Here is a 24478-nt window from a genome sequence, read left to right as displayed (position 1 = left end):
AGCTATTTTTAAAGGAACACTTGAATGTGCATTGGATTTCCTGGAATCACATCCTGTTTTGAGGAGAGGCACCTGACTAGCATCAAATATATGGATTTGACATGTTGTCTAAAGGGCTGGAATGGGTAAGTCTTTTTTCTGCTGTATTAGAACCGTGTTTCTTGTCTGATTTTGCAGAAATACCTTTGTGTGATCTATGTTAATGTATTTATCAAGCAAAAGGAATACTTTGTCACCCTTACGGGTTGAGTGGTTTGTGACCAGATTCAGCAATAAACCATTAGAAGTGAGCACAAACGTGAACAGCAGGGAGCGTTTCTTGCCGTATAGTTCACTGCACCTTCCTTAAGGCCATGTATTTTGTCGAACACCCTTTTTCTTAACTTCTGCTTAGCAGAGATGTGTGTCAGGGAGATTGATTGACTCAGGCTGTGAAACACTGAAGGCGGCGATGCTTGGGAGGCCTGCAGTACCTGCCGGACAGCTGCTCCGGGTACACAGCTCGCAACGGTGCCCAGTGGTAAAGGAGCTGCTGGTTTGGCACGTGAAAATCTTTTTGTGCACATGTTTTTCTAGACAGATTGTTTTTAGGAGCGTGTGTAAATTAATATTTGTTTCCAAGCATCTAGGAGTTTGTATGTAGTGCAGAGCTAAGAGTCATGCTAGCTTACACAGATTTTATTATGAAGAGTGTGTGAGGGACTGATTAATTTACAGCCATGTTGTTGCATCATTGCAGTGATTCGGGGCCACATTCCTGTTGCTTTTCCTGTTTTTTTTTTTTTTTTTTTTTTTTTTTTTTTTTTCCTGTTCGCTGGGCCTGCCTCAGGGTGGCGGCTCCGCCAGGGGGCGGCCGCTCCCGCCCGGCCCGGCCACCACAGCGCCCCGCGGGACCGCCAGGCCCGGCCCGGCCTACGGGAGGCGCCAGGCAGGGCCCGTGCCCTGTAGTTTCAGCTCATTTTAAAATGCGTAAAACTTTGTGCAAGCCATTTGTTCGGTTGTTTAATACAAACCAACGTATTTATGTGCATTAATTTACTTCTTCATGTTGAGGCTGCTTGTTGGGGATATCAGGGCGCCTGCTACCAAAACGACTTCCATGTTCTGTTGAAGTAATTTTTGGTCTGATCATACAAACACACTTGATGAGGGCAAATTCCTCCAGAGGCAGGGAACAGCTGGTGCTTTGAACAGCGTGAGCTTATCTGTACTGCTTGTTTTACACTGACAGTTAGCATTCAGCTTTCTTGAGGTCTGTTCTGACCCTAATTAATCAAAAATGAACACAGAAACATCTACAGAAACATCTTGTTGAGAATGTAGGTGTTTGCTGTGCGCATATACATAGTATCACAGAGGAGGTTTGGGAACAAAAACACAAACCACAGAACAATAACCAGGAGAGTTTGGTGCTGTAGTTGGGTTTTGAATAAAACAGAGGAGTGAAAATATTCAGCTGTCTTACAAAGGTACTTATTCACTCAGTGTTGCCAAGACTTCACATAACTGGAAACATGAGCATCAATTTGGTATCTCTGAAACATGTCAAGTCCAAAAGAGGGATACATTTTACAGATGCAGCCACTTAAATATTTGGACATGGAAAGGCTTACTTTTAACTGGTTTTGGTTCTATAAATTTTAATATCTTTGCTTTCTCTCTTTGTAAACAGCCAGTTAGAAGCAGGGAAGTTGTCTGTTTTTCATCAACTTCATCCTATTCTGTTCAGCAAACTTTGATGTATTTTGTAGTTTTTTTACTTGATGTGAATTTTGCAGAGGTCTTATTTACTTTATTGTTTGTGCATCTCTAAGACTGATAATACTGGCTCACTTCTAAAGGTATTATTTACCAGCTGTTAAAAAACATGCTTCTTTAGTTTCCTGTGCAGTCAATTTTCTGTATTACAGTACAGTTGTAAAGTCGAGAAGACAAAAATGCTGTAAGCATGGTGATCCTTGTAGGACTTTTCTTTTAGTATTATAGTCTTTAACAATAATCGAGAGATGACCTGCTTCTTGAAAGTTTTTTCCCCTAAAAGTGTCAGTGATGGCTTAGATTCAATATGTTACATGAGTAACATTAGAAATTTTAGCACAGGTTCCCAATAGTGCCCTTTCAGAAAGTTAAGTTCAACAAAACCCAGTGCTTGGTCCTCTCTGATGATGTATTCAAAACAGTATTCAAGTTGTAAGTATTTAGCTGGATCATTTGGCAGGGGGATTACCTAGACACTTTATGGGGTAACCCCTTTGTTCCTCCACTGTGTTCATAACCCAACAAGAGAGATGCATAAACATCCAGGGAGATCTGTTATGAATCATCTCACCATGACAAAGTTTGCAAGAAGTGGTAATATCTTTGATTCAGAGAAACGACATCCATTCAGGAACACAAGCCTTTTACAGTTGCAAAATGGAAACAGCAACTTCCAAGCGAAAAGCAGGCTGAAAATAGTCGCTCTGAGTTGTAATCGAAAACTGTCAGTCAGAGAGGAAAAGGTGGGTGGTATTTGTGAAGCAGAGTGAATGTCAGAGAGGGTAGAGGTGCTGCTTTGTATCGCCTGTGTTAGCATCAGATACGCATATGTAAGTGATTGCTACTGTCAGCAACAATGTGGAAGGTGAGCGTGGTTGCTGTTTTTAATGATGGACAAATTAGGTTATAATATTAAACAGCAGTATATGCATCCAGGTAACAGGGCAGTAAAGAGGGGTCTATAGGACTGGGAAGGGTGAGACATTCTGCCTAGGGTGTCAGCTAGGGGTTTCTAATTTCAACTGTGTAAAAAGTAGTCCAGCGCCTGTCTGGGATTTGTGAAGACAAGGCACATACCGAGCATTACTTATTCAGCCATCCGTCTGTCTGTTTCTGTTGACTGTACATGGAGGCAAATGATTTATTTTTAAATTACAGTATCAGAAGAGTTGAATACCAGCCTAGGTAGGTGACTTTTGTGAAAATAACTGTGCTGTGATATGTACCTTGCTACAGCTAAGGTGCCTAAGCAAGTACATTCCTTGCAACTTCTAAAAACAAACAAACAAAACCAGCAACAACAACGTTGTTCTGTGCATTTAGCCTTGATGGTATTCGGAGCATTATTCAGAGAGGATAAAATAATGTGTGTTTTGATACCTTAACACCTTCTTAGTTTCAGATACTTGGGTGTCACTGAATTTGATAGTTGAAATGAGCACCAGCTTTCACCAGGCAGCTGTAGCACCACGTTAATAAAGACCTTTGTTGCTGAATTTCCTTAAAACTTTTGTGTTTGTTGATATTTTATTTTATTTTTTTTGGTTAAGAACAAATTCCTTGTAGGGGTCAGTTATCAGTTATGCTGTCACAGCTGCATGTAGCTGAAAGACCCCATGGAATAGCAGATGCTGTGCAATTTGCAAGCACAACTTTCTTCAATGCCATACCATTGTGGAGTGGATGTTTGTGCTTTGAAAGGTCTGGGGTACGTGGTTGGCAGTAGAGTCTGTGAGAGCAGTCCACTGGCCTGGATATCTGTCCAAGTCTTGTACACCTACACCAAATTATGGCTCTAGTAACTTTAACCTCGTGACATCAAGTCCCTTCTTCACTGCCATGCTGTCCCCCGTGCAACTCACAGTTCGGCTCCTCCTGGCCATTTCTTCCAGTTCATTCTGTTCTTCCCATTAAACTGCTGCAGTTCTGGTAGGCATTAGCACATGGCAAGTTTTCTTTTCCATGGTGCTCTCCCTTCTCTTCCACTTTATAGGACAAGCGCAGGTAGCAGTTACAGGATGCGACTGTGCAGCTGTAGCTGTATAGCCCAAGTTTAAAGCAAATCATGCCCAGCTGTGTCCTTATCCACCCTTCCCCATGCTAATTAGTTACTTCCAGTTAATTCCCACTAGCTGAGCAGAGCTGCCAGCTATTTTAATTTTTATTACAGATGTGCAGTTTCGGCCCTCAGATCTTCAGTCCTCAGCATTGAGCCGCTCTAATGCTTCTCTTCCAATTTCTGCAGGATCTCTGGGCACACGTCAGTCCCTGGTGTGCTCTCTCTGAGGTGCTGATAAAATCGTTGCATTATTTCCTCGGCTCCATGCTGCTGTGCTGAGTGAGGGGAGGCGTGCAGCAGGCTGCTTTTGTTCTGCCAGCAGCCTCGGCCCCGTCCTGGCCATCGATGCCACGTGCCCTCTGTTGGGTGAGAGCCTTCCAGCTGCGGGCTCTGGTGTTGGTGGTGGAGAGGGACCATGAAAGGAAAGGGTTGGAGAGACAGGAGGAGTGCTGGGGGGCTGAAGACTGACACATGGTGTGTCTCAGTCTTATTTTCCCCCCATCCTCAGCACGTCCTCCAAGCCTGTGGTTCCAGTGCTCCTGCCCATCCCCAGGTCCTGGCTATTATGCTAAATATGGGGAGAGGCTGGTACTCCAAAGGGAGGCCTGGCATCTGGGTGCGAGAAGTGTCTGTTCTCCCCCCAAAACACTGGGTGTTCCTGGGTGAAGAGCCCGTAGTTCCAGGGCAGGCTGACCAGCCCCGTGTGAATAGTACTGCGTAGCGGTGCTGAAAAGGGCAACCATTTATGAAGAGCGAGTGTCTGCAGTTTTTAATAAAGCTTTTAAAAATATCTGCACAGACCCAGATTTTAAAGCTCCCTGTTCCAATTTTAAATGTTACAGTCCCTCTAATTTTGGATTATTTTGACTAGGCACAGCTGTTAAGCCTTTCTGTCCTCTTCTGCCTCTCCTCTCCCCAAAGAACATAAGCCTCTAAAAGTCCACGGTGATCTGTCTTACTGTGAGCCTTGCTGGCTATCACATATTTAATGAAGGCTATTAACTACCTTGTGATTAGGTTGAAAGAAAGAAAGTAACTTGAAAGAGGACAGTGACTAATACCTAGCTTGCATCGGGAGATTAAAATACACACATTTTCAAAATAGCATGCCTTAAAATACACATTTAAGAAATTCTTTAGCTTGATTTGTTATGGGAACCTCAGCTGTGCATGTCACAGCTGAAAAGCTTACAAATAGCTTTTGCGGGTTATTTCTCCAGGAAGCATTTTACTCATCTTGCCTAAACGAGCTTGCCTGCTGCAGTCACCGGCCTTCCCAGAACAGTGAGTCAGTGCGTGTTGGTGGCGTTGCTGCCTTTGGGAAATCGGCTAAGCCCACCCTTCTAGCCACTGACCAGTTAAGTTACCAAGCACACACACTGCGTGCTTTTGCAGTTTTGCTATCATTATTAAAACATTTCCCTATTGCTAATTCTGCTTCTTCAGTTAGAATACTGGGTATTTTCTACAAGCGAGTGGCAGAATGTGGTAGAAGACCAGAGCAGGGGTAAACAGCAGAAACCCAAGCTGTAGCACAAAACGTAACTCGTGGAGTTCAACAAGCCGTGCAAAACAGTGGGATGACAAATTTGCCAGTTCCTAATGAGTTAAGTAAATTAATAAAATCATGTTATTTTTGGGACCTGTTTTTCGCTTTTGATGTCTGATGGTAATTTTCCAGCAGTCTAGTTTTAATGAAAACATTTACTCATGTAAATTAGGGTTTCGGTTTGTTTGTGTTGACATTATTATTTATTTTCATAAAGAAATATCCCTCCTTTCTTCGTCTACTTTCAGAAATCTTTTGGAATGCGCTGAGGAAATGTCATCCTTCCTTGACATTCGTGTTTTGTTTGGGTTTTTTCTTTCCTTTTAGTTTCTATGAAGTAATGTAAACTCTAGCTTAATTTGATCTGGCATCCCTGCAGTCGAACATTTGTAAGTATCTTGTATTGTGGCCCATCTGGGTTGTCATAGAAACCGGAGACCTCCATCCTCCTCCTTGTTGTTGGAAATGGCATGCAAACAGGGCATCAAAGTGACGTTTTCCGCGTATGAGCGAGAGCCCTGTGAAGAGTCGAGCAGAAAGGTTTCTAACTGGTTTTATTCCCTCGTGGCCTGCTGGAGCAGTTGTTAGAGTACACCCTGTTTTCTCTTGAATATCTGGCAACAGGGTAATAGAAAAAACGTGAGCGTCATGAAAAAGGCAAGCTTGCGTGGTTAATCTTGTCCCCAGCTTTTTCTTCTCTCTCTTTTTCTTGATGTATTTGTCTTGGATCGGGCTGCTAACTCGCAAGGAGGTGCGGAGCACGTTACTGCAAATCATCCGCGCTGCGAGTGGCTGAAAGACCCAATTATGTAGCACATGCATGGGGCTTAACGTTTCTCTCCTCTCATCCTCCGGCCTCTTTAAAGAAAGAACGGTCAAATAATTCCGGCAAACGCGCCAGAAGTTTTCACGTGCAGAGCAGCAGCCATGCCGAGCGAGCATTCAACACGGAGTGAATGGGATGGATTTGAGAGAGGGATCGGCGAAGGCGTGCGCCGCTCCCCTTCCCCCCGGCGCGCTCCAGCTGTGTGCTCAGCAGTTCTGCGGCCGTGCTGGTGAGCGGCAGCATCTCCTCCCCGGGACAAAGAGCCTGCGAAATCGCCGCTGAATACTAACCAGCGCGGCCAATTGGGAACGATTGTGAATTTCCAAAAAGGGCTTGAGAAATTGTTTTCTAAATAGCGACTTGCTCGTCAGCTGAGAGACGGGCTCAGTCAGCACAAAGAGGGCACGGGAACAGTTTGGTTTTGTGTGTGGGAGAAAAAATCTTCGTACAGGCTGTTCATGCTGAGCATGCTGTTGCTGGCCTAAAAGCAGCTGCCTCTATAGCCTCCGCTGCCTGTGCAGCTTCTCGAGCTATGTGGGTCACTGGGCAGGCTTCTGCTCTGCTTCAAACTGATTGGGGAAATCAGTTCCTGCCCCCGTGCAAAAGATGGATGCTCCGGTTCAGAGAGCTACTTGGCGGGAGAACCTGCACTGAAAGCGTTAAAGGCTCGGAGCAAAAACTCCGGTTTCGTCATCGCTCTGGTAAACTGGAAGAGGAAGACGAGGAATGTGGAGGCAGAACGCTACAATCCTGCAGTATTCATCCAGCTCATAATGAATGTGCTCGAAATGCAGAGCAGGAAAAGGCCACTGAGTGATTGTTGTCATTTACGTAGGACCCGTGCATGCTAAATATTTCAAAAGATTTTTGCAGACCGGGTTTTTGCCCTGCAGAGCGCACAAGCTAATTGCGCAACCAACAAAACAACAAAATAAAACAGGGTAAACAATGAAGAGTGTCCGCAGGGTTAAATCAAGCATGTTTTCTTGGTCAGTTTTTGCATACGTGTATATGACATGTGGACGTATTTGATACCTTGCAAAAAATCTCAGATAAAGTGTACCCGGCACTCCTTGTGTCACCTTAGCCGCCTCTCAGGGCATAGTCCTAGCTTAGCACTGAGGAGGGACCTTAAAACAGGTTCATGTGACCGAAAGCACACCCTTTTTTCCAAGTCAGCCTGATAAAGTGTACTGCTTTCTCTTGCACGCCTTGCCTGCCAGTGAGAAAAGAGTAATTTTTGCTTGCCAGACTTTGCTGCTTTTCAGTTCAGCTTCACATTGTGCCTGAGTGCCCTGCATTTGTGAGCACCTGCTTCTTCTTTCTCCTTTCTGTGTTTCCTGATTATTTTGGAGCTTGTTTTTCTTCTCCATCTGAGCTTCCTAGCAATCAATGGCAGCGTGACTGTCTTCCTGTGTAGACTGACAAATGTGTTTTGGATTAAATGTGTTTTTGATACGAGCGTATATATATAAATACATATATATGGTTCGCCAAACGATTACCATGAAGATCCTGCTCCGCTCGTAATGAATTCTGCCTATACAGCGCCAAGTCAAATATTTCTGTTTGCACATTTCAATCTTTTCTTCTTGCGTTTCTGCACCAGCTATCTGACACTGACATTTTTATTACCGCTGGTTAATATTTTTCTCAGAGTTTGGTTTTGGTGCTTCTCGCTTTAAAGGTAAGTTAGATCACCAGTTACTTCGTGCCCTTGCTTGTATTTACTGATACGTGTGTGGGTGTGTAAAATAGATCTTTTAAAAGCCTCTTTCCTCTCCTCACATCCTGCCCCAGCTCGAGATGAAATACAACAGAGGATAGTTTTATCAAAACAAGCAAATAAATACGCTTTATTTTCTCGAACGTGTGCCCTGTGGTGGTTTTTAGAAAACAGAAAGGAACGCTGAGGCTCTTTTCCCCCAGAGCACCTCTACATCTCAGCACAGGTTTGCTTTATTCAGAAGCGATAGGAGGGACAATGAGAGCCCAGCTGCTTCTTCCCTCTCATGGTCCCCTACCTCAGCGCCCACCTCACCTGCTCCCCAGTGGTGAAGCTCCCTCATATTAGAAATGTTACCGAAGGAGGAGGGTTACACGAGAGCTGATCTGTATTTAATTTAAGAGGGGTACACATCATGTGCAGGAAACTTTAATGAGGCTCTGGTTCCCAAGCCAGTGCTGCTTTAGGGTAGTTCTCTGGGTGAATAGCGGGGCTTGAGACCCCATTACGAGTGAAGTTGCCAGAGCCAAGGGCACAAAGCAAGATGGCTTGCTCCAGCAGCCCGTGCTTTAGTTGCTAGGTTTCTGTAATCTTTCAGCCTTTCTCAACAGCGCAACATGTGTTTCTTTCAAAAAAAAAAAAAAAGAAAGAAAGAAAAAGATAAAGAAAAAATCCATCAGTGCGAAACCATGGGGAGGAAAACTACTATTTTGTGATTTGCAGCTCTTAGAGACCAGTGTGAGAGGTGTCTTTCGAGACACGCGCGAGAGGGGCTGGCTGATGCTGTTTTTAGAAGTCCTTGCGCTCTGAGCTAATGCTTGCAAACATATTCACAGCTGAATTGTCATGCAAGAAATGCTGAGTTAGGCCCAATGAAGTCGTATTTCCGAGTCTGATACCTCTGTGTGCAGGTTTAGCTGGTCAGACTGGTTAGTAGCACAAAATGTGTTCATCCAGCAATATGTTGCCAGTTCTCTGCGATACCACGCATATGGTCTCAAAAAAAAAAACCCACCAACAACCCTTGCTCTTCATCGTGTGCAAATATACAGTCATTTTAGTTTAATTCTTGCCATCATCATTAAAAAAACTTAATTTGCGTTTTAAATATAATATGGGCCTGCAGAGGCAAAGAAGAAATCTTGGTTTCTCCCTAAATACACACTTATTATATATTTAGTATTTCATAAGGAGGAATTATAAGAGAGCCTATTTTCTATTTCTTACCTCTCTTTGACAGAAAACTCTCTGGAGAATTTTATAGAAATTCATCAAAGGCTTCTTTAGAGTTCATTTTAAATCTGTAGCACTCATGGGCTCTCTTTAAAGCTTGAACAAAACAACTGTTAACAAAAATACTCCTAAAAAAAACTCACCCAAAATACACAGAGCTTCAGCCACTTGGACTAAGATTCTTTTCCCAACATTTAACGTGGGTTTCTTGCATTTACATTTGTGATCTCAACAGTCCTTAAGTCTTCCAGGGTTTATTACAGAAAAAAGACACAGCAATTCCGTTCTAGGAGTCCTTCACCAGACTGCATATTTCTGTATGTACAGATAAAAGATCTGCCTCCCCACCTTGTGGCCCTCCAAACCTCTCAAGAGATCTCCTTTATTGACATAACAAAAAAGGTAAACTACTTGCGTTATTTTTGACAGGTCTCCTGTAAAAAGAGAACAATGGGCCACTGTACAGCAAAGTATTTCCTTCTGAAATATTTTCTAGGAGGTGTTGGGAAAATAACAAATATTGCTGAAAAGTTCTGGAGAGGCACGTTTCACAGCTGAAGAGTTAAACAAAAAGGTCCCATCAGCTGCAATATTGCATTTTTTAGAGGTGAGCTTGGTCCACTTGTCAGAAAAGAATATTCCAAATGCTGTTAGCCGTGATGGCCAAGGAAGCAGGAGCACTTCTGCAATGTTTGTTTTTTTTTAAAAAAACAGTTTCAGTACTCAATGCTTCCAATCCATACTCCAAAAAAATGAGAGAGCAAGTTTCAGAGACACTAAATACAGTTCAAAAACACAGAAATTCTTTATTACAGAAGTAAGAGTTGAGTGTGGTGCAAAAATAAGATTCTGCCTTCCTTAACCGTCCTGACAAATTTTAATCCCAGCTCAAACAAGATCGCGTTGCATTACAGCATTGAACCGCTGCAGATACATTTTTCAAAAACAAGAGATATGGATGCTTTCGATAATTTTATTCAGTGTCCTAATTACATTGTTTCAGATTTATTAGGTTTGAGAATGAACATCATCTTTAGTAGAGAAATTACATCTGACAAAATTTGTCTTGCTTTTTAGTTGATATCAAATGCATCCCTGCAACAGCATTCATTGTTCATCCAAGAAATTAATGCGATAAAAGTACTTGTGTTTCCACTTTGAATGAGCCTGTCTTGGAGAGAAGAACTAACTGTCCTCTGACTGTTCTGCTTTCCTGAGGCAAACACAGCAGCTTGATGGTTTGGGAATTGCTGTGCTCAGTCACATCCATAGATTCTGAATTCGTGTCATATAATAGATGGGCTTAAATGACACAAGTTAAATTTCAGTAAGGACAGGTTTGGTGTCTTTAGGTTAAATTTAAGAAAATTTGCAAAAGGAGGTCCAAAATCATTAAAAACTTACTTAAATGTAGAAAGTGGGACTTACATTAAGAGCCTTTAATGATTGCTCTGAAAATCAAGTCTCCTCGGGGTACTGTAGGTAGGTTCAGCAGCAGTGCTTACCTTTCTGTTACAAGATAAAGTGCCACCTCTGCTTCCTTGGTACTGATGGGAATCTCTGGCAACGCTCACCAGAACTCTGAAATAAAATTCCTGTCCTGTTCTGAACAAGGACAGTGCTGGATTCATATCTTGGCTTGCAGCATAAACAGATTTTGTTTCAGACACTTCACAGTTACCAAGGCATAGAAAACAGCAGATCATTTCAAAATAGCTGAAGGTGGGAAACTGACCGTAGGAAAGAAGTAAGTTATATTTATTTATGGAGATACATGCAGATGCCAGTATCACCATATGTTAAACACCAGGAGAGGGAAGGGAAAGGATACTGGAGCTAATAGCAAAATGAACATCACCATCGCTCACTTCTATAGGCCAATTTTGAATACAACTTTACATTGTGAAAACATTTTAAATAGTTAAAACTTCCAATGCATAGTATAGAATGTCATTTCAAAGTGCAGATTTTGGAGTGTTTCATTTATTTTTTTAAAGAATTTGGATCCTATTCCAGATTGTTTACAATCCCTCCTTCCAAATTTGTTTCTCTTTTATCTGCGTAAGCATGTGCCGACACCGTTGCTCGGTATACACAAATGCTAATCTACCTTCATGCACATGGAAAATAGCTTTCCTGGCACTGAGTTTAAAACTCCCGTAGAATACATTATTAATCGAAGAAGTCTCTCTTTTTAGAAGAGCCTATCATTTATGTGGTCACTGTTGAGAAGGTTACAGATAAATATAATGCTGTTTGTTAACCAGTGTGGTCTTCAAAACGTACAACAAACAATCCCAGATACTGAAAGTGTATAAAAAAAAAAAAAGATTTAAATTTAAAAAGTAATTTTCTTTCTCTGTACGCTGGTTGCATACTCTAACATGATCTAATTATAATGTAATGACAACTTCTTTTATATTGCCCTGCGTGCTTTAATGCTCTAAATGCGTTTCTCTTGGCAGGTCTCCGCAGTGAGGTGAAAGCATGGTAAATATTCAGTTCCCTATAGTGAATAATTCCCTGGTTTTGCATTTGGCATTCAAATGCTAGACCATGTATCTACGAAGTTCAAGGAGTATAGTAGCGAGGGAAGTGGGTAGGGCGAGGCTGGTGTCCATCTGTGTGTAATTTAGCTGAATGTGTCCGCGCTAAGTAACAGGGCTTCAGCCGGGCTTCTGCTAAGTCTGCAGTGCTGGAGTCTCCCTTTTGTTACATGTGCAGGTCTTGCAGACTCTGTTGAGCCTTATCAAACAGAGCCAGTTGGTGCTGCTGGTATGAAAGCACGGGGGAGCTCTCATGTGGAAGGTTAATGGAGTGTAATTATAAAGAAAAATGAACTGCTCAACCACTCTATCTCCCTCTACCTGCACTGAGAGTGACAAGTGCTCTGATCTTTTATAAACCCTAGAGCAGAGGTTTAACAGTCTAAAATGATGACGGTATAACTGTCAAACAAGCAAGCACAGTGTGAAGAAGTAGTACAAACTTATGGAAAAGAATGTTTACATTCCCTTATATGGCCTCTGTCAGTACTTTCCTTCTTGCTGCATACTGTCCATATTGATATATCGTGTCTCAAATGTATTTTCCTGTGAAGTGTCCATCCAAGCCAGAAAGACCTTTGTCTTCCACATATGGCTTCTTCATTCCTGCTCCTCACATTACTGTTACCATGCGCGATGAAGTAATGGCACCTTCCTAAGGCATTTCAATCCCAAGGGATTAAGCTTTCATAGAAAAGGGCTCTGGTGGCAGCAAGAACAGCTACTGGGATTTGTGGTCCAGGAGCTGACTGAAATTTTAGATTAGATTACATACATAATTTGGGATTAGATACTAATGTCTGATCCTGTTAATTAATTTAGGAACGATATGCAACTGTTGAAAACTATCACATATGTAAGATGCTTTTTCTCTTTGATCTAGCAGTCAGATTTTTTTTTCTTTAAAAGACTATAATTAAACATCAGTTGGGAAACTGCATCTAGGAAGTAGGTGGAAGATGCCACACGTCAAAACCGAAAGGAACGAGGAGATTAACCGCTGTGACTTTCTGCGTGTTAGAAGACATTACATTCTACCCCAGTACTCCTGTGTGGTATCTAACTTCAGTGAGACTAGGACAGTTTCGTCATTAGGAGGCAAAAGTTTTTGTGTTCCTTAGCCAAAAACCAGGTGGTAGAATGGGATGGGCTGCCAGTTATTCTGAAGGCCATTGCAATGTCAGCAGGTTGATATGGGGAAATGTGCCCAGCTATTCCTAGCAGGCAGTCCACATTCTGCATTGCAGTGGAGGGGAAAAATAACATCCCAGCAAATCTGACCTGGGAAAAAAAAATCCCATTCCAAGTCTGGAATCAATAAGAATCTGAATATGTAAGCAGGGCATACAATAAAAGGCATCAAAGGAAGAAGATTAGCATGCTTTGCTTAGCTCCTTTTCTCTACTTTTTGCCCGTTTTTCATGTTTTAGAGAAAGATGAAAAAACAAGCCTGAGTATATCAGGTCATTAGTGCCCCTAGACGTGTTCATATTCTAAAGAGTTATGCTGTATTTATGTGGTGGCTCAGTACTGGAGAAGCGTGCCGAGAACAACACTGGCACTTGTACTGTCCCTGTGGCCCATTAAGGAAGGGAATGAGCAGAAGTTTTCCAGGATCCAGGGTCCTCTACACCGCACGTGTACTATACAATCTCCTCCAAAAGTCAGATTAAGCATTTCCTTTGGAAAGCTGCATAACTGTGTCCTGAAGACTTCAAACCATGGCAGGCCATTACCTCGAACATCAAGGTGTTCCAGTGTTTAACCATCTTTGCATCTTATTTCAAGGTTGAATTTGTCTACCTTCAAGTCACAACCACGGAATCATCATCTTACACTTCTCAGAGAATCTAAAGGCCTCCTATCATCAGAAGTCTTGTCAGTGTATAAATACCTATACTCAATGAGAAGTCACTTCTCAACCTTGTCTGTGGTAAACTGGGTACGCTGGGCCCCAGTAAGCTTCACGTTGTGCAGCGTTGTTTGTTGGGTCCTCGACTGTGTTTGTGGTTTTCCTTTGAACTGTCTCCAGTAGCTCTGCACCCTTTCTCAAAAAGGTAGCTGCCCATGCTTTTGGTAAAACTGAAATGAATTCCTGGATGTTTTTAAAAGAGGTAGAAGTTCACCATATCTTCAGTTCAGTACTTTTAGCCTTACTTAGTGAGGCATTATTTGCGCTGAGATAAGCAAGCAGAGGGGCAAAGTCCTCCTTCTCTTTTCCATTTAAATTGGGAAGAACCTTTTTTTTTTTTTTTTTCCTTTTTTTTTTTTTTTTTTTTCCCTCTAGGGAGTCACTGTTGATTGATCCACAAACCTTGATACAATGAAAGGCCAGCAATTTTGGTCTGTAATACTGATTTAATTTCGTGTCTTTTCTGTGAAGCAGGCACTTTTCTTTGTTTTGATCATGCTTGTTTAACTAAAGAGAACAGTACAGTAGATATGTTTAGCTAGGCAGAATATCTGTCCGTATACTATTTAAGTGTCTAGGAAATGGGAAAAAAAACAGCTCTCACTTAGGTGAAATGAAACCACAGCTTTCTGCTCTGATAACTCATTCTGCCTATGAAGTAGAGCTCAACAACCAGTTGCTATGTGATATTGCTAGTGACAGGTTTTAACTGAATCAGTGCTTAAGAGTATTTGGCTGACAATATAAAAAGCGAAAAAGTCTGTCCATTGCCATTCAAGCAACAGTGATAAATCACCAAAGAGAACGCAACTTTCATCTCATCCCTGGAAGAGATTCAGCAGGACAGTGCGAAGGTGATCTTTGATACAGGTTGATTATGCTGCATGCAAAATGAAATGAGTAAAATTGCTTCTGTGTGTTCTAAATTGTTCACATTCAATTTCAGCAAATATTTTATGTGTTTTCTAGTACTGCGCAGGGTAAATATGAGTGTCTACTTTGTTCTGTATCTCTGTATCATGTCTCTGTGTATTTATTCCTTCTCTTATCTCTAGGCTCTGCAGTTAGTTTGTGATCTCTGTAAAGAAGGTGTGGAAATGAAATATTAGATGCTGTTGACAACATCAGGGCAATCAACAGGTTCTCATACAATATTGTCTGAGCACCCAGATCATCCTGTTCATAAAAAAAAAAACGAGTTTACATTCTGTGGTAGCATAAAACTAGTCATCTTGCTTGATACTTCCGATCATGCGTGAAGTGTGTGAGCATGGACTGTGTGTGTTCCCTTTCACAAGGAGGAGAGGAGGTGTGATTCAGTCGTGGGAATAGCTGTGGGGTGCACAAGAATCCTGATGAAACTGATTCATATTTTATTCAAGGGACTGTGTTAACTGTGCAGTAGTGCGCTGTAAAATTATTTGATGGCTATCCTTTCCATTTCAGCTAGTCAAAAGTATTAGGAGGTATCAGTTTAGAAAGCAGACTGTTTTATTTAGGCTGATCATTTGTAAAATGAGAAATAAGTTCACTAACTTATATTGCTCTACTGTGCTTATTTAATTCAGATAAATTCAGATTAAAGGATGTCACATTATGAAATAAATCATAGGTAAGAGGAAAGATGCAGTGGTACCTCCCTGGTAGAGGTGTTTAGCTTAGATAGCTGGCTACTATAGATATGTGAGAACCATGTTCCCAGTGGGGTCATTCCTGTGTGTTCTCCTGCATAAGAATAATAATCCATGGTAATCTTTATGCTGTGATTTTATATACCAAGTTTCAGTCCATGGCAGATTTTACAAAACCAAATTATACACTTCTAGAAAACTAAGTTCAGTCAGACATCATAGAAATGTACTTTACATCAAACTAGGAAAAAACCTTGTTGCATTTCTGCACAATCCAGTTTGTTTTTTTTTTTCCTAAGGAGTTTTTTTTTCTTCTTCTTCTTTTTTTTTTTTTTTTTCCCTGAAGTAAACAAATGTGGGAAGTCAGTATGGAGATGGGCAAGATAAAATTAAAATGAATACCTTTTCTGTGGTAGTCAGCAGTTTAGTTGTTGTTGTTTTTTTTCATTTCCCTAGCCATTTCATGTGGAGGTGATCTCCACATTTTTTCACCATTCTGTATTTGTACTCAGAAGTATTTCTGGGAAGCAGAAAAACCTAAAACAAAACAAAAAAAAACTTGTCAAACCTTGCCAAATTAAAATTTTAATTTCATTCCTCACATTCCGTTCCTCCTTAATTACATTACAAATACTGCACTAAACTGTTTTTCTTGTTCTGTTTTGCCTGTTGTCATATACTTAATTCTCCATTCATTAATTGCTTCATTATTTGATTATTGTAGCTGTTCTTGCAAGTTTCTTTCAATTAACATAAGTATTGGGGTAAGGAAGCAGAGGTATTATATTTATTTAATGTATAAGCTGAAGGAAAACAGTATGTGCAGTGCTCCTAGTACTTCAGTGTCTGTTCCCTACTTTGTGCAACAGTAAAGATTCTAAAATGAGAAGACAGTGATGCATAAGGCATTTCACGGTGCAGCATTCCCTTCAAAAAATTAATTGGTCTTGTGGTGCTGCAAATGGTAAAAGACACAGTACGGAAAATAAAGCAATCAGGAGCTCACATAAAACAGAATAGCACAGCAGCTATTTTCAGTCATTTTCATTTATAAATCTACCTATAATTTTAAATAAAATAGAAAAGTTGATAAGCATTCTCCTCCATTAGGGATGAAGGAATGAACATTATTTTCAGAATTTACATAATCCATGTCTGAATAATTTCTAGCAACTTTGAGAAGTATTTTTCTATCCTAAAGGAAAAACCTTTAATAGGTATGTTCATATGTGAAATGTATTTGTATCAGAACCACACCTGTTGTATTTGTTTTAAATAGTTTACAACATAATGAAGTGTATTAAGTTTATCAGCATTTTTAATGACAAAAATACTTTTCACATCATGCCAATGCTATATAACTATCTGACAAAATGGCAAAGTACACTTTTATACAGTGAAAAATTATTTAAATTCCATTTTATAGAAAGTACCCTCTGCCATATTAAGTAATTGCATTAAAGATAGCAAGACTGCAACAGTAAGCTCATGAGCTTTGGGCATAGCAAAATTAATGGTAGTGTATTTGTCTCGCTCTCATCTGTTCTGTAAGTATATTTATCAGTGTATTACATTGGCTCATCGTGGTAGAATGAAGAAAATCATTCAGTTCCTGTAACATCCTCAGCATCTCCTTGTAGACACGCAGAAAAGCCCTTGTATTTCTGTAGTGCTTTTAGCCATGTTTTCTGGGGGTTACATTGGAGGTTGTGCTCTTTGGGACGCTTAATGGTGTGTTGGCTATGCAGCCTTTCACTGTGGTGAAGATATCTATGTTTAACAACAACAACAGCAAAACTTGGAAAAATATGAGTTAGGTTATTAACCTGTAAAAAGAAATAGTGTACGTCTCAGTAATAATGCCCAATAAGGCATGAGGCATCAGGTGGAGGCAGTCTCGCCATCCCACTGCTTGCAGCGGTAGCTGCGTGCCTTAACAGAGCACAGGCATCCCCTCCCCCTGCCCCCCCAAGAGAACCTTTTCAGCTAAAATGTACAGGTGGCAGTCTGAAGACCTTTAAGAAGTAGGAAGTTGCACCACACTTTTTCTTTCTTTCTTTTTTTTTTTTTTTTTCTTTTTTTTTCTGGGAATAAAGCTCTTTCTAATTTAGTTGGTTTCGATTTTTTGTTGTTGTTGATAAAAAGACCTGGGTATGAGTCAGGCACAGCCAGAGGTGCAAAATGTGATAAAAATACAGGGTCATCAAAGAAATAGCTGAAAATATTTCTGTAGTCCTTTGCTGAATCTGTCAATGGAATTAAATTCCGTGGTTTTTGTACAACATTTTTTTATTCACTGTTGTGGAATACTGTGTCATGGATTTCTATAACTGGATTTCACTATATAACTTCCCGATGCTATCTTAAACCAATAGATGAGTGTACTCTCGTTGCTTGCAATCTTTCCACTCCCAAATTCTACTCCCAAAATGCACACCCTTGGCATTTTAAAGAATAACCTTAAACTCTGTGTAAAAGCAGAGGTCTTTCACTTCTCATTGGGTAGCGGCAGGGTACGGGGGCTGGCAAGGAGAGGGGCGTGAGGCTGCAAAAGAAGATTGCAGAGCAGGGAAATTCCCTCCATCCTTCCCACTCTCAATTTAGAGCTTATTTGAAATCACAATTTCCTCTTACTATTTCTCTCTCAGCAACTGGCAACTTTTAAATCCCAGAGAGCATTTCTTGTTCACTGCAGGGAACAGGGAACAGGGTACACTTAATAGTTTACTTCTGGAATCGGTAGAGCAGGAAAGCAGGTCATGAGCAGGCAGTTGATAAATTCAAACCACATCAGCTCTGGTTTTGTGATACTAAAGGTATGCACTTGGAGGCTGTTTAGTACTTTTCTCTCTCTCTCTCTTTTTTTTTTTTTTTCAATTTTTATATTTCACTCTTTTATAGATTTTTGAAGTTTAATAACAGACCCTCCTTTAGATAGGTAAGCTTTTTTGAATGTTTCTTGGATGAAAAATAAAAGGCATTAGCAAATATAAGGAGGGATCTAGTATTTTAAAATTTGCTGTACACACAGTACCACTTTGTAATTGATCAATTGATTGATTAAAGTGGAAATAATGCTTAGCTAATAATGTATACATAAAGCTTTAAGTTTGGTTCAAGGACTTAACTTATTTTATAGCAGTATTTTCATGATCGCTTTGATCTGAGCGCAGAGAAGACACCTTTTCTTATATCACCAGGGCACAGATAGATGGCCAGTGAGAGACAGCAGCAGATTTTCTGCTTAATCAAACACAAATAATCTCCTAATGCTGTGTTAGGATCTGGCCTGTACCATGATTGAGAAAGTGGTACCACTAAATGTCACAGTATTGATTACAATTATTACCTTTAAGAAAGGGTCATATAAGATGTGCAGGGCTCTGTGAACTCGGTGGTGTGAAGAGTTCTTGATGAGGTTAGTTATGAAGATGTCAAGACAGCAAGAGCTATTAAATTATGCATTATACTTACGGGGCACTGCTCGACAAACAGATTTCGTAGCAGTCTGACCGTAACCATTGCAGAGGGCTAGCAATTACTTTTTTAGGTAGAAGGCAGTTTGGTCAAAAGAATGTGATTATTAATTTCTTTCACATTCTGGATGTAAACAGAGGCTTTGGAGAAAATTCAGTGAACATGAAAGACAAATGCTTTTCTCATATTTTTAGCATTGCAGGAAAAGAAACTACATTAGGACTATGTGTGGGTTTTAGAGCTTTCTAACACGCAGAAAACTGTTGTGTTTATGATATGTTTATGACTGAGTTAATCTCAGTTTAAAATTTCCAAGTTGTCCATAAGAGTGTAGGAACTAAATATTCTTAAATAAGGATGGGAGGGAAAAATGGTGGTGATTGGGAATATTTCTTAAAGGTTCTGTGGTACTTAGGTAACCGTGATCTCCCAGCTTTACCAGCTGCATAACCAGGACTATGCGCCAGCCCTGGTGAATTTCAGCCATACAGTTTTCCCGTTCTGCAGCACAAACTGCATTCAGAATTACGAGCAGCCGCATAACTCACAGGAATTTTAAAGCACTGCTTTAATGAAGTACAAAGCCTCACCATGGACAAGACTTGCTGTTGTAGTGCCCCCCGTTTTCCCCCCAGAGCAGGAGGCTCGGCAGGCAGCCGCGAGCAGCGGCATCCAGGCCCAGGCCCGGCAGCCGCGCTGAGGAGGACATGAGGTGCCGAGACGGGTGCGGGCCTGAGGCCTAGTGCCTGTGTAGGGGCACTGAGGTCTGCTCTGGTTGGAGTAATTAAGCAAAGTAATTTCGGAATACGTTGTTCAGAGCCGCTCCTGATAAGTGCTAACAAGCACGTAATCCTAACAGCCTTTCAGATAGTGAAATGATTTCTGTAGTGGCACTGTGGTATTTTTACTGACAGTTGGTAGAAGGAGCTTAATAAACTGCGTAAGCAATTGGCATGCTCTGCAAACTTCAGTTGTACTGCTCTGAATCTTAAAAGCATTAGATGTTTCTTCCAATTTAATATCTGCATAATGGATATGGATGGCAGGATGCACTGCTGCCTGGCAGCTCTCGGCAGCCTCTACCAGACTAGCACAGGCTTCCAGAGCAGCAGTGTTGTTCCGCTCGTGTTATCCATTTTGTGCCAAACATGCTGAGCCCCAGTTTTTGCGCAAGGTGCCACGAAAAGTTGCGCTCGGTCCTGCGTTCCCCACAGCTCAGCGTGCTGCGGAGCTGGGTGGGTGGCAGAGGAGTCCTGCAGCCTGCCTCTGGCTCGCTCTTTCCCCTCTCTCTCCTTTTATTGTTTGGATCCTTTCACTAATGCTCCCTCCCAGTGCAAAGAACAGGATGGAAATGAATTATAGTGCCATTGCTGCTGCTTTTCTCCAGTTGGAGAATCGGTAGAAGAGCACCCTATCACTGATTCTCATGCAGGCGGCTGTGGAAGACAAAAACTCCCTTCCTGTTCAGAATGGGTACAGTAATTACTGACAGCCTCCCGTGCAGTCCATTTTTTGGCAGGTAGCTCACAGTTATGTTGCAGTATTTCCTCTGCTACTTCGCTCTGTTCTCCTCTCCTCCCCCTCGGGCTGATCTCTGGAAATGCTTTTCAGCTCTTCTATCTGCTTGCTGACACAGCACTTTAGTTTGCATGTTAACATGGTTGATCTTTTCAGAAAGCAATTTTAAATGATTGTTCAGTTATTACATGTGTGAATGAACTGATAGACATGGGCTATTTAAAACTATGTAAAATATCTGAATTAGAAAAATGCTTTCTATACTCTCCTTGTTCTAGGAGGGAACAAACAATTTCCAGCTTTGAGGTTTTGACAGCTTGTAGCACTTTTCTAGATGCAGTGTAAAATAGTTACTTCACTCTCCCATCCACTACAAGCTCCCTGAATTTTCAGTGAGATTGGGCCTGTGTTTCTCTTGTTTTTGTAGTCTATTGTGCATCCCTGCCAGTACTGTCACCATAATACCAGGGAGAAATTTTTAGAAGGCAGGTAGTCTTCCTCCTGTACACCCCTTAATTGTTAAATCCAGTCTTCTGTGAAAAGGTCGGCACTATCAATTCATATCTTTCAATCCTATGAAGCAGGAGTTAATTTTTTAGTTGATTTGTTGTTTTCTTTGCTTTTGAAAGTTCCAGTTCTCAAATCCATCAGTGTGGGATCCTGCACCTTTTGCTGTCTCCGTTTAGATTAGAGGTACAAGTCTCGTGTGTTAGGCATGGCAGTTTTAACCCATCATAAGCAACATAACCAGAATCAGAAGTGCAAAATATATGAATGAGAACTACATAAAGAACAGGTATTTCATTAGCTCAGAATTTCATAATCCTCTGTAAAAAAATCTGAGGGAAAAGATTGTTTCGGTTAGTTGTACATAGCTGGATTATTATTTTTTTTCATTCTGTCTTTGTGTTTTGTACTGTGTCTTAATACAAATGCTTCAAGACAAACATCAAAAGATTTGGTATTACCAGGAGTTTTTTTCCTTTTTCTTTCCATGTAAGTGGAAGTGCTTCAGGCAGCCCCATCTGCCACAGTGAGGCTGTGACTGAGGTTTTCTGACCATGGCTGTTTCTCACAGAGCTTGCTCAGGCCAGCCCTTGCTATGTTTGTTCGCTATTTGTTGCTCTCCTCCAAAGCCAGCTGTGTAGTATAACCATTTTGGAGTACACATTTACTCTTGATCAAGGTGGTTTAAGTATACGTCCGAATCTTTTTAAAGCTATCCTAGTTTGATGGTGGTTAAAGTGTTGGAAAAAATGTCCCAAAAAGGTAAAAAGTCTTGTGGTGTTTGCACTCATGTCTCTGTTAAAGTATAATATGAACATAAATCGTGAGCCCTTACTTCCCACGTGGTAATGTAGTATGTTAGCCTGTAGCTCACCTGGTCTGCTCTTAGACCTGCTGAGTTACTGTCTAAGGATACCCAATGGCTACAAGGAGAAGAAACTTTTCTTTGAACTCATTTCAACTTCCACAAAAGCTGTAATGTAATAGGAAGCATTTAAGCTGAGAGAAATAAATCTGCACTTTGCTTCCCATGTAGATAGCCCTATCTGAGTTTCTTTCAGATGACAATAATATTGACCACAATGACCACACACCCATGCCCGTCCTATTCCCCACTCCACATTCGGACTGGTTCTCTCTGCGCTCAGTTTCTGTGCCTGGTGGTGCATGTCTGAAGAAGATGGAGACTTTGGAATCTGAATGTCAACAAGTTAATGTTAATGTGTTAATGAGGTCTTGCAGTGGTTTGTGAACAGCCTGAACTGGGGTGGGTTTCTGCAAGGACAGCTAGGCCACCCTGCTGGACAGCAGCACTCTGTGGCCGATTTTGGCACTCTGACCATTAGATAACACCAATTTTTAAAATTCCAAGAGAGAATTCCTACTGCGCTTCTGAGTAGTTCTTTATTTACATCAAATGCTTTAGGTGTTATTATCTGCTCTAACATATGCAGCTAAATAAACATAATTATATCTGTTTATGTTTTTGTTTATCTGGTAGAAAAGAGTGGTGGAACAGCTTCGAAAGAATTTGATAGTGAAGCAGGAACAGCCAGATAGTAAATTTCAAATACAGCCATTGGCACAGTCGGAAAACAAACTACAGACACCACAGCCGCAACCACTACAACAGCTACAGCAGCACCACCATCAACAGCAGCAGCAGTCTACTGCACCCTCTCCAAACGTGATTGGATCACAGGTAAGAATTGCTACAACAATTCTTATCCTCTCTGAAGGCAAAGTTCACTGAAAAAAAAAAAAGTCAAAGAAAGGTTCAGACAGAAAACTACAAACCTTTACTTCATCCTCTTAATATACCAGTATGAATTTCTCTTTCTGTGCATATGCACATATGGGTTTTGAGTTGTTGTTTTTTTTCCACCAGTTACCTCAAAATAGCAATTAAAAGCCAGATCATAATGTCACGGAAAAGAAGGGAGGCAGTATCACCTTTCTTAGAAATAAATAAAAGCTTAGCAAATTAATCACCTTTTTCACAGGTGTGCGAATGATTGCCCATAGTCAGTAGGTCTCAAAAAATAGTAAAGACTGTACATGCACAGTATGAGGTGTATGATTAAAAGAATATATTTCTAAAAGACTGACAGTCTTTGTATCTGTGAACAAAATATAAGAAAACAGTTCCCTTTTCTTTCTGCTTGGTTTTCTAAAAAAATGTAACTCGTGTCTAGTAATACTTACCTGAGTCTGCAAGGATTAATCTAAAAGTATACAATGGTAGTTGCAAAGTTTGAATATTAGAAAGTAGTGTCTTTATTGGAAAGATACACTAAATTTCATTACAGTATAAGATTAGAGACATAATCCCAGAACTCACCAGAGACAGTGGTCCACTTTTACTGAGACAAAAATTCAAAGCTGATTCAAAGTCTCTACTGCTTAAATATATAGAATCCCAAAAGTCTACTAACAAAACAGCTAGCAAGTGCAGGGATGTGTTTTGTAATAAAACAGGGTATGTGAAGTCTTTTTTCCTGTTGTTGCTATCTCAGCAGCCCATGTTTACCTGGATAGGCAGATGGCAGAATTCACCGCTGAAGTTTGCTTTATGCATATTGCAGGGAATCACAACCACATCTTTGACAAGTTATGATTCTTGTCTTCCCTTTTCCTGGAAACAGAGGGGTAAGACGTGACTGGGTTAGTTCTGTCATTAACTCAACAAGTTGCTCTCTAAAAATGTATGTGTAAGACTTAGGTACTTGCATTTTTGATAAAATAATATTGAAAAAATGACACAAATTTAACGAAGAAAAAGGTATTTTTAAACACTAGCATTATTCTGAAGCTAAGATAGAATAAAGAAGTGTATATTAACGTGCCCTAAAATATTTACAAGCAGACAGCGGTTCACTCTTTGCTGTATCATTGGTCTCTTCTGTCAGGAAACATGACTGCAAAAGCAGTCTCATGCATTTCTCCGTACTCCACACTTTGCATTCATGCTTTAACTTCCAGGTCATCTTCTGGGTTCTGAAAATTTAGGTTTTGTTCAAAGTTAAAGAGCCCTCTAGTGAAACAGTCAAAAAACTGCTACACCCGTCTACCATTGATGCAGTCGTACTTGGAAAGTAATTATAAACTGAAAGGCAGGTCTTCCTCTCGTTTCAATAAAATAAACCAGCTCTTATCCTCAACAGTGTTTTGTTATTAATCGTGTTGGTATGACTCTGAAGTCAAGTCACTTCCTTTTATACACAGAATCTGTGTACAGATTTTCTCTCCCATTGCCCCTCAATCAAAACATGCCTTCTTTTTCAATGAAGACAAGCCCACTCACATATAAAGAAAAATCCTATATTTTGTCTCTGCAGAAAGTTTTCTGCTGCCAACTTTTGAAAATAGTATATCTTCCAAGGCTGTGTCAGTAAAGAGAGTGCTTTCAATGGTTATTTTCAGAGTAATTCAATTTAGGAATAAAGTTATATATACTGCCTTAATAGCGACATTTTAATATACTTAATATAATCCACTAAGAAGGGCTTTTAAATTTTTCCAAAAGCAGCAAGCCTGCTAAAAGGTCATGTTATTACAGTGTTATTATGTGAAATAATGCTAACTTACTATGGATGCTACTTCAATATGAATTCATGCATTGAAAACTTTTTAGAATAACCAAAGCAATTAATGCTCAGCAAAGTAACAGGGAAATTCAAGCTCTGTGATCTGCTGGCTGAAACTGTGCTCTTAGTACTTACAGACTTACCAGAAC

At 40.6% G+C, this 24478-nt stretch overlaps 1 protein-coding gene across 4 annotated transcripts in view; it reads left to right on the top strand.

Moving 5' to 3' along the window:
- The window catches only part of PHF21A (PHD finger protein 21A), a 132416-nt gene that overhangs the window by 82606 nt on the left and 25332 nt on the right, over nucleotides 1-24478 (top strand). For all 4 annotated transcript variants that reach the window (XM_084288197.1, XM_084288199.1, XM_084288196.1 and 1 more), the window contains exon 6: nucleotides 22244-22444. In XM_084288197.1, the coding sequence (XP_084144323.1) occupies nucleotides 22244-22444 (201 nt within the window). The remainder of the gene's footprint in view (nucleotides 1-22243; nucleotides 22445-24478) is intronic.

The sequence above is a fragment of the Netta rufina genome, assembly GCF_964035555.1.
Source record: "Netta rufina genome assembly, chromosome: 5".
Classification (NCBI taxonomy): Eukaryota; Metazoa; Chordata; class Aves; order Anseriformes; family Anatidae; genus Netta; species Netta rufina.
The sequence above is the reverse complement of the archived record's forward strand: the minus strand, read 5'-3'. Positions and strand labels throughout refer to the sequence as shown.